At 37.4% G+C, this 15,041-nt stretch overlaps 1 protein-coding gene across 2 annotated transcripts in view; it reads left to right on the plus strand.

The window, feature by feature from the left end:
- The window catches only part of MINDY2 (MINDY lysine 48 deubiquitinase 2), a 77,466-nt gene that overhangs the window by 17,895 nt on the left and 44,530 nt on the right, over nt 1-15,041 (plus strand). For both annotated transcript variants that reach the window (XM_040492823.1, XM_040492822.1), the window contains exon 3: nt 11,107-11,171. In XM_040492823.1, coding sequence (XP_040348757.1) covers nt 11,107-11,171 — 65 coding nt within the window. The remainder of the gene's footprint in view (nt 1-11,106; nt 11,172-15,041) is intronic.

A 15,041-nucleotide genomic window follows, 5' to 3' on the forward strand; every position in this document is an offset into this window, starting at 1 on the left:
ATTAGAGGATTTTCAGCAGAGGACTGATGTGATCTGACTTTGAGTTCAACAAGAATTCTCCGGCTGTTATGTGAAAATAGAATTTAAGAGGGAAAGGACAGAAGGAGGGATATCAGGAAGCTATTATAACGAAAGATGCTATTAGAACTGGCAAAAGATGGTGGTGGCTTTAAACAAGGTAGTAGAAGTGGAAATTTGTAAAATGTGGTCAGATTCTGTGGTCAGTTGAATGTAGAGTGAGAGTGGTTCACCCCATAGTTTTTGGCTTGAAAAACTGGAAGGATTGAGTTAACATCAGCTGAAACAGGTAAAATATGGAAGGAACATGTTTAGGGAGGAATAACAGGATTTTGGTTTTAGGGTGTTTATTGACATCCAAGTGGAGATTTCAGTAAGGCAGTTGCATACATAAATCTAGAGTTCAGAGGAAAGGTCTAGATCTGTGCTATACAATAGAAATTTCTGTGATGATAGAAATGTTCCGTATCTCTGCTGTCTAGTTTTGGTAGCTACTAGCCACATATGGCTCTTGAGCTCTTAACTGCAGCATATGTGCCTGAGGACCTAAGTATTAAATTTAATTTTAATTAAAATTATGTAGCCATATGTTGCTACTGGCTAATGTATTAGGCAGTACAGATCTAGCCTGTAAATGTACATTTGGCAACAGACAACATACATAAATGGTAGGCTGCATGAAATCACAAGAATGAATGTAGAAAGAGAAGGGGAAAGGTTAATGGACTGAGTGTGGAACATGCCAGTGATGAGAGGTTGTGGAATAAGGAATAACAGGCATGTTCAAGCCAGGTAGAAGAAAAACAGGAGACTGATTTCCTAGAATCCAAATGAAGTTTCAGTGAAGAGTAAGATTAGCTGAACCAAATGCTGCTAATAGGTCAAGCTGGATGAAGACTAAAATTTGACTATTGATTGAGCCATAGAGGTCATTGGTAACCTTGACACGTGCATTGGAGGAAACCAGACAGGGTGGGTATAAGAGAAAATTGGAAACCTTGATACATAGCCAATAGCAATGTAACATAACATAGCTACTTTGAAAAACAGTTTGTCAGATGTGTGTAGAGAGAGATTATAATGACAGGTCATAGAATCTAAGTTGCTTAAAGAGGAAATGAAGGTATAAATATATTTGTCACTTCCTTAAAAAGTTAAACATAGAATTACCACATGACCCTATAATTTCACCCAGAAGAAGTAAAAACATATGCCCATACAAAAACCTGTACAAAAATGTTCATAACAGCATTTTTCAAATAACCAAAAAAATGGATACAACTCAAATGTCCATCAGCTGATGAGTAGATAAACAAAACGTAGGGGGCGCCTGGGAGGCTCAGTTGGTTGAGCATCTGACTTTTGACTTCAGCTGAGGTCGTGATCCTAGCATCATGGGATGGAGCCCTGTGTCAGGCTCCATGCTGAGTGTGGAGCCTGCTTGGTGTTCTCCCTCTCCTGCATGCACATGCACTCTCTCCCTCTGTCTCTCTCAAAAACAAATAAATAAACATCAAAAAAAATCTCTTTCCCTCTGCCCTGTTCATGCTCTCTCTTGTAAAAAAAAAAAACAAATAAAACACAAAACTTAAAGACATTATGCTAAAGTCAAAGAAGCCAAGTCATGAAAGACCACATACATGATTCTACTTATATGAAATGTCCACGATAAACAAATTTATAGAGACAGTAGATTAGTGGTTGCTTGGGATTGGTGGAGGAGTAAAAGGGCATATAGGGATTGACTGTTAATGGGTACAGAATTTCTTTAGGTGGGTACAAAAACGGTCTAAAATTAGATCATGATGATTTCCTTTAACATACTTGCAACGTATTGAGTTGTATACTTTAAATGGGTTTATTGTATGGTCTGTAAATTATATCTCAAAGCTATTTAAAAAAACAACTGGAGAAAAGGAAAAGAACTTAAAAAAAGTTTTTTTAATGTTTTTATTCATTTTTGAGAGACAGAGATACAGAGCGCTCATGGAGGAGGGACAGAGAGAGAGGGAGACACAGAATCTGAAAACAGGCTCCAAGCTCTGAGCTGTCAGCACAAAGTCCATCACAGGGCTTGAACCCACAAACTGTGAGATCATGACTCGAACCGAAGTCAGACACTTAACTGACTGAGCCACCCAGGTGCCCCAAGAGTACTTTTGACAAATAGAAGAATTAGACTTAGATAGTACAGATAGTTCATCTGTAGCAATAAGAGGTGAGACAGAATGTATTAAAAATAGGTGCAGGTAGGTGGGTAGATGTGGTTGTGGTAGCTTTTAGAAGGTCTCTTGAGTGCTTTTATTTTCTCAGTGAAATAGGGAACCAGGTCATGAGCTGTGAGTGAGGATGAAGAAGGAGTTGTTAAACATGAGAGGGAAGGTATAAAATAGTTGTCTGTAGAAGAGTAGCAGAGTGAACGGGAGATGTGGTATGATTCCTGAAGTTAGTGAAACCAGACCACGTGGTGGTACGATTTCTCCAGTCACATTTAGCTGCATTACTATAGACTTACATAGTGTGGGAGCAGGATTTAACCAGAGCTGGAGTTTTGCCAAGTGAATTTGTTGAAGAAAGAGTCTAGGGAATTGAAGATGTGTGTAGAGAGAGAGTATAATGATGGACCATAGAATTGAAGTTGCATAAAGAGGAAATAAAGATATAAATATGTTGAAGGCAAAAGTTGTGGAATTAGTGGATTTTAGGTCCTGATGGAGCCTGAGAATTTTTGGAACCTGATAATGACAAAGCTGTATGACCATGGGGAATGAGTTTCTGAGGTAAGGTAGAATATAAGATTTTTGTTGAAGAAGAGATCAAGGAACAGAAAGGCTAAGTTATTGGATGGATCAGCTCTATGAATATTGAAATTACCAAAAATTATGGCAGGATTTGTGTTGGAGAGAGATAATGAGCTAGGAATGAGAGGGATTAATCCGGAGTTGGTAGAGGACTGCAACCAGGTGGATGGATGATGGGTAGTATTTGATGACATGAGTTTTAAAATTGAGAAGTTTTAGGGAGAGAGAATGACAAGGACAATGACAGATATTTGCTCCACCTTCAGGCTCACTGGTAAAGAAGTATGAGAGAGAAGAACTGCCACTTTTAAGTTTATTTATTTTGAGAGAGAAACAGAGAATGCATGTGAATGGGGGAGGGGCAGAGAACGGGGAGAGAGAATCCCAGGCAGGCTTCTGTGCTTTCAGTGCAGAGCCTGATGCAGGGTCTCCGTACAGCAAACTGTGAGATCATGACTGAGCCAAAATCGAGAGTCAGATGCTTAACCAACTGAGCCATCCAGATGCCCTGAGAACTATCACTTGAGAAGGCTGCAGTGTTATCAAGCCAGAGCCAGATGTCATTTAGGTGAGAAGGTGAAGGAAACATTAAGAGAAGAAAATACCTAGAAGATTTTGCTAAGGAGAGTCCATGAGTTCCAGAGGACATTGAAATTCAAGATAAGAATTTAGGAATCGTCAGAATAAAAATGGTATTTAAAATCTGTGGAAATTGATGAGATCATTACTAGAAACAGCATAAAGAGAGAAGAGGGTCAGGATTGTTCCCCGAAGTTCCCCAGCGTACAGACATGAGATAGAGCAGTGTTTCTCAGTCTTTTAATTATTGCCCCCTAAGGAGCCTTGTAGACTTTTTTGCCCTAGTCATCTACTCTAGGAAATTTATTTATTTATTATTTGAGAGAGAGAAGAGAGCACATGCACACACCAGCAAAGGAGGGGCAGAGGGAAAGGGAGAGAGAGAATCTTAAGCAGGCTCCATGTCCAGCACAGAGCCTGATGCCGAGCTCAGTCTCTTGAACCATGAGATTGTGATCTGAGCCAAAAAATCAAGAGTCTGACGCATAACCTACTGAGCCACCCACGCGCCCCTCCAGGAGGTTTTAATACCACAGACACACTGTATATTTCTTCATGTACTGTGCCCTTTGAAGGCCACAAACTATTATAATAGCTAAGATATTTTTGGCCTCTCCCCCGGGGAATCAGTTTTTGTCCCCCTCCTGCTACCACCGCCCACCCCCCTGGACAACATTGCCCCTGCTGAAATGCATGGGGTAGAGGATAGAGAAGTAAAGGAAGAAGTAACCAGGAAGGTAAGAGAAGAGCCAGGAGAGTGAAGTCATGAGGAGTATTAGAAGGAAGGAGAAGTACAGAATACTAGGTTTTAAGTATAGTTAGACCCTAAACCCTTGTAAAGAAGTAAAAAGAATATTACAAGGCTAGGGGTAGGTGGAAATATTTTAAGTTCAAGCTAGACGTGAAAATATGTAAGACATATTTGGAGGAGTGGCGTGAGTACAATTTGACTGTAGTTGGTAAGTCTGCATTTTGTATAGTTACAGGAAAGGAGATTGGATTAGATGGGTTACAGACTCTTGGGAGCCAGGTAGAGGAGTTAGGGTTTACTATAATAGGGCATTTAATCTATTTTAGTTTCTTAAGTGGGATAAATAACATGTTAAGTGTAGTTTTTAAGATGGTCTGTTTGAGACCAATTAGGAAGTAGGAGCAGTAGCTCAGATATGGTCAAATATCAATAGATATTTGAATGTTTAAAATATATAATTTAAATAATGAGAACATATATTTGTGAACCCAATTTCTTACCCATCTCTTCCATATCTAATCACTATCTTCTCTGCTTCCTTTGTTCTCAGATCATGACCAGAATCACCTAAACCTGCACTGTCCAGTATAGTAACCACTAGCCACATGTGGCTATTGAGCACTTAAAATTTTGCCAATGTGAATTGAAATGTTCTATAAGTATAAAATATACATTGGATTTCAGACTTAATAAAAAAAAATTAAGTATCATTAATTCTTATACTGTTGAAATGATATTTTTAATATGCTGGGCTAAATAATTAAAATTAATTTCACCTATTTTTACTTTTTTTTTAATGTAGTTACTAGAAAATTTAAAGTTATATGTGGGCTTATATTTGTGGCTTGCCTTATATTTCTCTTGGTCAGTGTTAACCTAAACTATACTGCTACTCTACAGTTTCTAGCTTCATTCTGGCTCTGCTTTCTGTACTGTCATAGGTTGATGCCATTTACCTACCTTCTCCCTGCTGGTTATTACCACCACTCTTCTTGCCTTTGTCTGCATACCTTCTGACACTAAATGAGCTCTTTTGCTGTTAGTTCCCATAAATGAAGAATACAATTGTAGTGCCGAGACCCATGAGCAGAGCCAAAAGATACTAAGTGTGGAGGTACTAATAGTACAAAAGGATAAGATTGGAATGGAACTAAAAGCATCAGAAATTTTAGTGCTTTTTCATTTTACAGATGAAGAAACCAAAGCTCAGAGAGGTTAAATGATGTGCTGTCTCCATCTGGGCACCCTCTTAGGTGATTTAAAGAATGCTGAAACGCTCATATACTCAAAAGTATGTCCCTCCTCCCCCTCCACCCCTCAAAAGTGTTTTTGATACAGTATTTGAAATTCCCACTAGTCTTTGTCTTTCTTTTATTTTTCTTGTCCAGCAAATACTGACTGAACACATACTGTGGGAAAGTTATTTGGAGGTATCAACAGTGCAGTGAATGTGGTTGCATAAGTGTATTCTACTATGAAAATGTTAACATGGTATTTTTCTTAGAAAATAATTAGGATGTCTTTGTATATTAAATTGTTAGTTAGCAAAGCCATGAAGAAGCAGGATGTAGGGTAGAGAATTTTAATAGGGAAAAAAGAAAAGCGAAGAAATATCTACATCTGGGGTACCTAAAGTGGTTTGGAAGTCCTAGGGGCAGCATGAAAGTAATATGATCCTAATGAGAGGTGGGGGAGAAGTAAGCAAGAGTGATGTAAGAAAAGAGGTACTGAAGACGCTACCTTGCCAAAAGTAAACTTCATTCAGGGCCAACCCTGCCAGAACAAATTGTTTAATTTTCTAAGCTATTTGGATTTTCTCCTCTTGAGATTACTTCAGTTCTCTGGAGGAACTGGAGAAACTTTTGAGTTAGTAAGCAAACACTAGTAGAAAGATTGTAAAATAAACCATTAATTGCTTTCGTAGCACCCAGCTTAGAGACTACAAGGGAATGAGAATTTTGATTGGCAAAGGTTAGAGGAGTACATTTTAATTTGAAAATTTCTGTTACTAGAGTATTAGAGCAGGGCCAAACATGGACACAGCCTGTTGGAGGGCTTTGGCGTTGAGAAAGGAACATGACAAGCCAGGATACCTAGGAAGTGCTAGAAAGTTTAATAAAATAAGGTAGGGAAGAAGTGTAGGTAGAAGGCAGAACATGGGTAGAAAGATAATGTAAAGAAGCAGAAGACAAGCAGGAATATATACTATGACTTTATCCAGAATAGCTCACATGATGATGAGACTATGATGATGAGTAAGGAAGACAGTTGTTGGGATGGTGGTATTGTCTGACTTTTTTTTTTTTTTTTTTAACATTTACTCCTTTTTTGAGAGACAGAGACAGTGTGAGTGGGGGAAGGACAGAGAGAGAGGGAGACACAGAATCCAAAGCAGGCTCCAAGCTCCGAGATGTCAGCATAGAGCCCCACGCAGGGCTCAAACTCACAAACAGTGAGATCATGACCCAAGCTGAAGTCTGATGCTCAACTGACTGAGCCACCCAGGCGCCCCTGTCTGACTTTCTAAAAGATATTTTATTGGGTGCCTGCGTGGCTCAGTTGGTTAAGCGTCTGACTTCAGCTCAGGTCATGATCTCATAGTTCATGGGTTTGAACCCCACATCAGGCTCGCTGCTGTCAGCACAGAGCATAGTTCGAATCCTCTGTCCCCTCTCTAACTGTTCCTCCCCACTCACTCGGGTTTGTATGTACTATCTCTCAAAAAAAAAAAAATTAAAAAGATAATTTATTTTATCTTTACATATAAATACTACATAGGGAGGTCATTGTTGAAGTATTTTAATTTTGCCCAGAGTTGACCTCTCTTCTCTGTTCCCAATGCTCATTTGAGATAAGCTATTGTCAAAATCTCTCTTCCAGTTTTTGGCCTAATGTAGCTGTCAGGTTTTTATTTCTTTTTTTTTTTTTTTAAATTTTTTTTTTTTTTAACATTTATTCATTTTTGAGACAGAGAGAGACAGAGCATGAACAGGGGAGGGTCAGAGAGAGAGGGAGACACAGAATCTGAAACAGGCTCCAGACTCTGAGCGGTCAGCACAGAGCCCGACGTGGGGCTCGAACTCACATACCGCGTGATCGTGACCTGAGCCGAAGTCGGACGCTTAACCGACTGAGCACCCAGGCGCCCCAGGTTTTTATTTCTTGATTTCTATTTGTCTGGAATGTCCCATTAGTAACAAATTCAAAGTTCTTTTTTTGGGGGCGGGGGGTGGGAAACAGACCCAAAGTCTTGGGTTCTTTTTTTGAAATTCTTTCTTCTCTCTGTATACTGGTACTTCATAATGTGATTTATTGCAAACTCCATTGTTTTCCTCTCCCCTCCAAATTAGCCTACATACCAATGTTATCTTCGTAAAGCACCAATTTCATATTTCACTTCTTAAAATATAAAGAAAGATAGATCCCTTATGATTTTTCACAAGCAGCCAAACTTACTATTTACGATGGTTGTTTTTTTAAGTTTATTTATTTAGACACCACGAGCAGGGGATGGGCAGGGACAGAAAGGGACAGAGGATCTGAAGCCGGGTTCTGTGCTGTCAGCACAGAGCTCACTCTGGGGCTCAAACTCAGATACTGTGAGATCATGACCTGAGACAAAGTCAGATGCTTAACTGTCTGAGCCATCCAGGCACCCCTATTTATGATTTTCTGTAATCTGGTCCAGCCATATTTCCCACCACTTTATAACATAAATCATATGCATTTATTCATATGTATTTATACATAAATTCATATGTATTTACTTTTTAAAAAAATTTGAGAGAGGGACAGACAGCAGGAGGACAGGGGAGGGGCAGAGACAAGGAGGCACAGAATCTGAAGCAGGCTCCAGGCTCTGAGCTGTCAGCACAGAACCTGACTCAGGGTTGAACCCATGAACCATGAGATCATGTCCTGAGCTGAAGTGGGACACTCAACTGACTAAGCCACCCAGGTGGCCCATGTATAAACCTGTTATAAACAGGTTATAACCTGTCCGTATGGCATGATGTTTCTTTTCTTTTTCTTAAAGTTTATTTCTTTTGAGAGAGCATGGGTGAGAGCTGGGGCAGGGCAGAGAGAGAAGGAGAGAGGAAATCCCAAGCAGGCTCCACACTGTCACTGCAGAGCCTGATGCAGGGCTCGATCTCACGAACTGCAAGATCATGACCTGAACCGAAATCAAGAGTCAGACACTTAACCGACTGAGCCATCCAGGTGCCCCTCTTTTCTCTTTTCTTTTTTTTTTTTGAGATTTTGTTTTTCAGTAATATCTACACCCAGCGTGGTGCTTGAACTCACAACCCCAAGATCAAGAGTTGCACACTCTACTGACTGAGCCAGCCAGGCACCCTATGGCCTGATGTTTTTTATATGTGCTTTTCTGTCATTCTCCCTCAAAAAAATGCTTTTTCCTTAGCTGCCTTGCCAAGTTCTGCCCCTTTTTCTAAATCCAGTTTAGATAAGACCCCCTCCAAAGGCTATTTCTAGATGCTATAAGCTTTATCAGTATCTCTTTTCAAAATCAGTTGGTACCTAAGGCATTTATTACATGTTATATTATATTATACTTTACATCATCTCATTCTGTTTCTTGTATGTTCTTTGCCCAACCGCATTATGAGTTTTTTAAGAGAAACATTTATTTCCTAATATTTGTTTTAGCCTATTACTAAATACTCAAAATAGACTCAATAAATACTTTTTGATTAAAATAGTATTGCTGACCAATTTTAGATATAAAGGTTAGATAAGGTAGACAAAACAGCACTTTTTTTTTTCTTTAAAGATTTTATTTTTAAATAATCTCTACATCCAGTTTGGGGCTCCAACCCACAACAGCAGATCAAGAGTTGCATGCTCCACTGACTGAGCCAGCCGGGTGCCCCAAAACACCACTCTTTTTTTTTTTTTTTTTTTTTTTTTTTTTAGGTTTATTTAGTTATTTGAGAGAGACAGAGACAGCACGAGCGGGCAAGGGGCAGAGAAAGGATGAGAGAATCCCAAGCAGGCTCCATGCTGCCAGTGCAAAGCCTGATGTGGGGCTCAAACTCACAAAACCATGAGATCATGATCTAAGCCAAACCAAGAGTCGGACACTTAACCGACTGAGCCACCCAGGCACCCCAAAAGAGCATTCTTAAGAGATTATTTATTTAGATAAATAAATCTCCCTTAGAAACTCCAACTCAGCCTTTTAAAAATATCTGATTCTTTTATTACAAATTTACCTGAAAATATATATATTGCTGCATAACACATCATCCCTAAATTTACTGGTTTAATAATGAATATATATTAACATTGTCTTTTGGTCAGGAACCTGGGCATGCGTAGCTGAGTGACTGACTCAAGGTTGCTCATGAGGTTACAGTCAAGGTGTCAGCTGGGGCTGTAGTCTCATTCTTAGGCCTAACTCAGGAGGATCTGTTTTCAAGATTACTCACATTGTTGATGGTAGGACTGAGTTGGTCACAGGTGGTTGGACTGAGGTCCTCAGTTCCTCACTAACTGTAGCCAGAGGCCTCCTTTTGTTCTATGCCATGCGGGCCTCTCCATAAGGCAATTCAGAACACAGCATCTGGCTTTCATCAGAGTGAGCAAGTGGGACAGCATCATGACAAAACCACAATATTGAGTGTTCTAATTTCAGAAGATCCATACTCAAGGTAAGGGGATTATACAAAGGTGTGAATACTATGAGATAGGAATTATTGAGGTCCATCTAAGAAGCTGCCTACCTTACCTAGGCTATTCTTCTCTTCTGCGGAAACCTTTCCTGGCCTCAGGAAAAGAGGAGTTGTGTCTCTGAGTCTTTCACAATAATTACTCTACTCTTAGCACCTACTTTTTTTTTAATCTATGATAGCATATTCAGGATCATTTAATATTGAATTCTAGAATGTTCTGCATCCTGACTCCACTAAAGTTTTATTTATTTATTTATTTATTTATTTATTTATTTATTTATTTATTGTTTTTAATGTTTTGTTTATTTTTATTTTTATTTATTTGTTTTTATTTTTTATTTTTTGTTTTTATTTATTTTTGAGAGAAAGAGACAGAGTGTGAGTGGGGGAGAGGCAGAGAGAGGGAGACACAGAATCCAAAGCAGGCTTCAGGCTCTGAGCTGTCAGCACAGAGCCCGATGTGGGGCTTGAACTTATAGACCAAGAGATCATGACCTGAGCTGAAGTCAGACACTTAACTGACTGAGCCACCCAGGACCCCCAATGTTTTATTTATTTTTTAGAGAGAGAGAGAGAGACATTGAGTGTGAGCAGGGGAGGAGCAAAGAGAGGGAGACACAGAATCTGAAGCAGGCTCCAGTCTCTGAGCTGTCAGCTCTCTTCTCTCTCTGCCACTCCCTCTGTTTATGTATGTGCTCTCTCTCAAAAAATAAACTTTAAACATTTTATATAAAAAAAATTAATGCATATATTAAAGTGGTGTTACATAGATTAAAAGGTGCCACATATACTAAAAGTCATACATATATTAAAAAGGTGAAACCAGGGAAGGGGAAGAAGGCGGTAATAAAAATACATATTTAAAAATATGTCAATTTTTCAAGTGCAAAAAATATTTTGTGTACTTCTTAGAATGGCAAACATTTAAAAGACTGATAACACCCATTCTTAAAAAAGTAATGAGGTAATAGTTTATAGTGTTGATAACAGTGAAACTTGGCACAACCTTTTAGAGCTTTATTATAGTGACACAGAAAAATGTTCAAATATATTGTAAAGTGGAAGGAAAAATTTCAAAAGTATTATAGTATGTGCATTGAAAAAAACATTTGAGACTATAGCAAATAGTTAACTTTGATTTTCTCTGTGTAGAACTGGGGATCAATTTTACGTCACTTATTTCTACAATTATTATTAAAATCTATTAGCTTTGTAATGAAAAAGTAATATTTTCAACAGGCAACTTCACATTTTCTTTTTACAGGAGATTACATGCTTGATGCAAAGCCAAAAGAAATTTCAGAAATTCAACGTTTAAACTATGAGCAGGTAATAGACATGTTTTGTTATATTCAGATGTGCAATTTTTAACTTATGGTTGTATTCATTGGTCTTTGTCAGTGTTTTTTTGTTTGTTTGTTTTTTGTTTTTTGTTTTTTACACTCCTTTAAAAATGTAAAAACCATTGTTAGCTGACAGCCAGTTTTGGCCCATAGGCCTACTTTGCTGCTATCTGTTTTATATGAACATATATGCCATATGGAATGAAACATAGATATTATTCTACAGACCTATGTAGAATGATAACTTGTTATTTTTCTTGAAAAATTCACTTTCAAGTGAATTTGTCTTTGATTCATCTTTCCTTATTTTATTTGTATTTTATAATTTAGTTATATTTGGGAGGAATTTGAGTAAATGATGTCATTGGTGTGTCATTAGGACAAAATCTGCAATTCTGTAGTTTCAGTGTGTCCACATTTCTTGCATGTTCTTTAGAGATTCTGTTTTATAAAATAGGAGAAGCTCAAAACTATTGGAGCTGGAAGAAAGCAAGCAGAACTTCATTTTCTTCAGTATTCCTCTTCTGTTTGACAATAGAAGGCAAGAAAGAATCAGGTTCTTCTAGAGGAAGGAAGGATCAGCCAAGGAAGAAATAGACATCATTGGAACCTTTATGTTTACTTTGAAAGCAACCTTTCTAACATACTTTCACTGGTATCAAATTGACAAAAAGGAAGCAAAATTCATTGCAGTATTGCAAAACTTGAATTTGAATGGTGAGATCATCTAGTCCTAATAGAATTGAAGAGCCTACATATTGCATTACTTCACCCTGTAAGGTAGGAAATCTATAGCTAAAGCCAAATTGGTATGCTAAGTCATTTAAATTCTTTTGGAGTTTGTAGTTTAAAGGAATGGTTTCCAAGCATTTTTCGTGGTAGAAACCTCTTTTCAAATGAAATTTCATGCTAACCTCCAGTATATAAAAGCGGTAAATGACATTTTATAAGTATAAAGTGATAAGATTCAATTTATATTATTTATCAAATGTATAGAATTTCTTATTAAGTCAGTGAAGCTATTTTGATTAATTCAAAACTTGAAATTAGGAATTACAATTGTAGTTCTATATCATCCTCAAAATTCATTTTACTTCTCTTGCACAGTCTTGAGAAAATCTTGATTAACATGTGTTTGCCAGTGGTATCAGCATTTTGTTTTTTCAAGTCCATCTTGCAGTCTCAGGAGACACTTCCATTAAGGTGATCTAGACTCTTGGAAAATGATTGGAATTAAAGTTTTGTTTCAAAGCTGAAACAATATCTAACAACCACATACATTTCTTGTGAGAACTACATATTAGATGAAAAATACCCTGCATTTAAGATAAACTCTTAAACTATTTATATTATGATTATATTACCATTAGTTTTGAGAACAGCATGTACCAAGCTGATAAGGCTGAGTCTGAGCTCCTGTTTAATGTTCCACAGGTGTGATTGAATAATCTTCTTTTTTGTATAATTTTATGTGAGCAAAAATGTTTAAGCCTATATTTGAGAGACACCAATGTAAGGCTGAAATCTTCCTAATTAAAACTTCTTTATCACAAGTAGTGACATAAATAAAAAGCATACTTTTTCCAGTTTTGCTTAATGATAGATACACTGACAACACAAGAAAGCACTCTGTGTGTGTGTGTGTGTGTGTGTGTGTGTGTGTGTGTGTGTGTATGACAGGTTTTTAAATGACTGCAAGTATATTTTTAAAATACGTGTTAAATTTAAAATATTTCACCATGTCAGAAGTACCTTTGTGAAAAATTCTAAAAAAAAACCAAAAAACAGAACAACACTTTAACCACTGGCTTAAAGGAACCAATAGTAATCCTTCCTTGTGATGTAAGCAACCATCCCAAGGATTTTTTTTTTTTATTTATATATGAAATTTATTGTCAAATTGGTTTCCATACAACACCCAGTGCTCATCCCAAAAGGTGCCCTCCTCAATACCCATCACCCACCCTCTCCTCCCTCCCACCCCCCATCAACCCTTAGTTTGTTCTCAGTTCTCAACAGTCTCTTATGCTTTGGCTCTCTCCCACTCTAACCTCTTTTTTTTTTTTTTTTTTCCTTCCCCTCCCCCATGGGTTCCTGTTAAGTTTCTCAGGATCCACCTAAGAGTGAAACCATATGGTATCTGTCTTTCTCTGTATGGCTTATTTCACTTAGCATCACACTCTCCAGTTCCATCCACGTTGCTACAAAAGGCAGTATTTCATTTTTTCTCTTTGCCACGTAGTATTCCATTGTGTATATAAACCACAGTTTCTTTAACAAGGATTTATATTATTACCATAATTCGGATTTAGGAACAAAATGGCAAAATACTTACCCTTTTTAGTTCTTTGTTTACGAATGTTCATTTTTTATCAGTGTTACTAATCTTTATGGAGATTATTAAATGGTGTCTATTTAGTTATTTTAATACTACATAATTTATAAAGAAATATAGAAGGTGTATAAAAGTGTAGGCATGAGCCCAGTAACTAAAGGAAATTGGGTGACTGGCAATCAAGAATTTAACAAATATAGATGAAAAATCAGTAGTAGTAGAACTATAATCCTATAATTGCTCACTGTTATTACTATTTTTTTAGATTCATCATTGTTATGATGAAAGTTTTACAACACTGAAGGGAGAAAATGTGAGCTGATTATTTTCAAGGTTTCAACTTTGGGGAAAGTTGAAAAAATATATTGTTTTGGAAGAACATATTTATTAGGAAAAGGTGAAAAAGCCAGACTATATAACAGTGTTATTCTGTTATAAATTCTTCACTGATAAGTTTGAAACATTTGAATAATTTTTGTTTTCAGTCCGTACAGTTTCTTTGAATGGAATTTTATGTTATTTGGTAAAACAAAATTCTGTTCTTATGACCTAATTTATCTTTTTCAGATTTCAGAGAGAGTCCCTAGTTTTAATATAAAAGGATTCTTTTTAATGTTTGTTTATTTTTGAAAGAGAGAAAGTGAGGGGGAAGAGGGAGAGGGGGACAGAGGATCTGAGGTGGGCCCTTTGCTGACAACAGAACCCTGCGGGAGGGCTGAATCCACAAACTGTGAGACCATGACCAGAGCTGAAGTCAGATGTTGAACCAACTGAGCCACCCAGGCACCCCTATACAAGGTTTTATTTCAGGTTCACCTTTTCTACTATAAGGCCCCCAGTAGGCCATAGTCTTCTATTTTCTATCTTCCATATATAGCACAGTGTCTGATTAACAGTAGGGGTTCAGTAAAATTATAGTAAATTGTATATGTTGGAGAAGTTTTTTGTTTCATCAAATATATCCTCTGTAAGTACAATTATATTTAATATATTAAAATTGTTTAGAAAAACATGTTTTAAAATATTCAATGTAGATAATACGATTATATTTACAGAAAAAACAGATGTGGACAGAATGACTTCTTAATTTGGTCAGCAATATTTGTAATCTGTCTTTTTATGTCTTTCTCTGACTTCATCTCTCACTACTTTCTACTTAATTATTTTTGTTCTAGCCATTCAAGACTCCTTGCTATTCCATGGACACAAATATCGAACTCATTCCTTGCATCACTTTTTGCACTAGTGTCTTATTTTGTCTGGAATGCTTTTTTTTTTCCCCCCTCAGAGCTTCCCAAGACTCACTCATTTTTGAGAGAGAGAGGGACAGAGCATGAGCGGGAGAGGAGCAGAGAGAGAGAGGGAGACACAGAATCCAAAGCAGGCTTCAGGCTAGGAGCTGTTAGTACAGAGCCCCACGTGGGGCTCAAGTCCACAAACTGTGAGATCATGACCTGAGCCAAAGTTGGATGCTCAACCTGAGCCACCCAGGCACCCCTATTTAAGTGTCATTTTTAAAGA

Source organism: Herpailurus yagouaroundi, unplaced genomic scaffold (genome assembly GCF_014898765.1).
Source record: "Herpailurus yagouaroundi ecotype Mexico unplaced genomic scaffold, PumYag 184, whole genome shotgun sequence".
Classification (NCBI taxonomy): domain Eukaryota; kingdom Metazoa; phylum Chordata; class Mammalia; order Carnivora; family Felidae; genus Herpailurus; species Herpailurus yagouaroundi.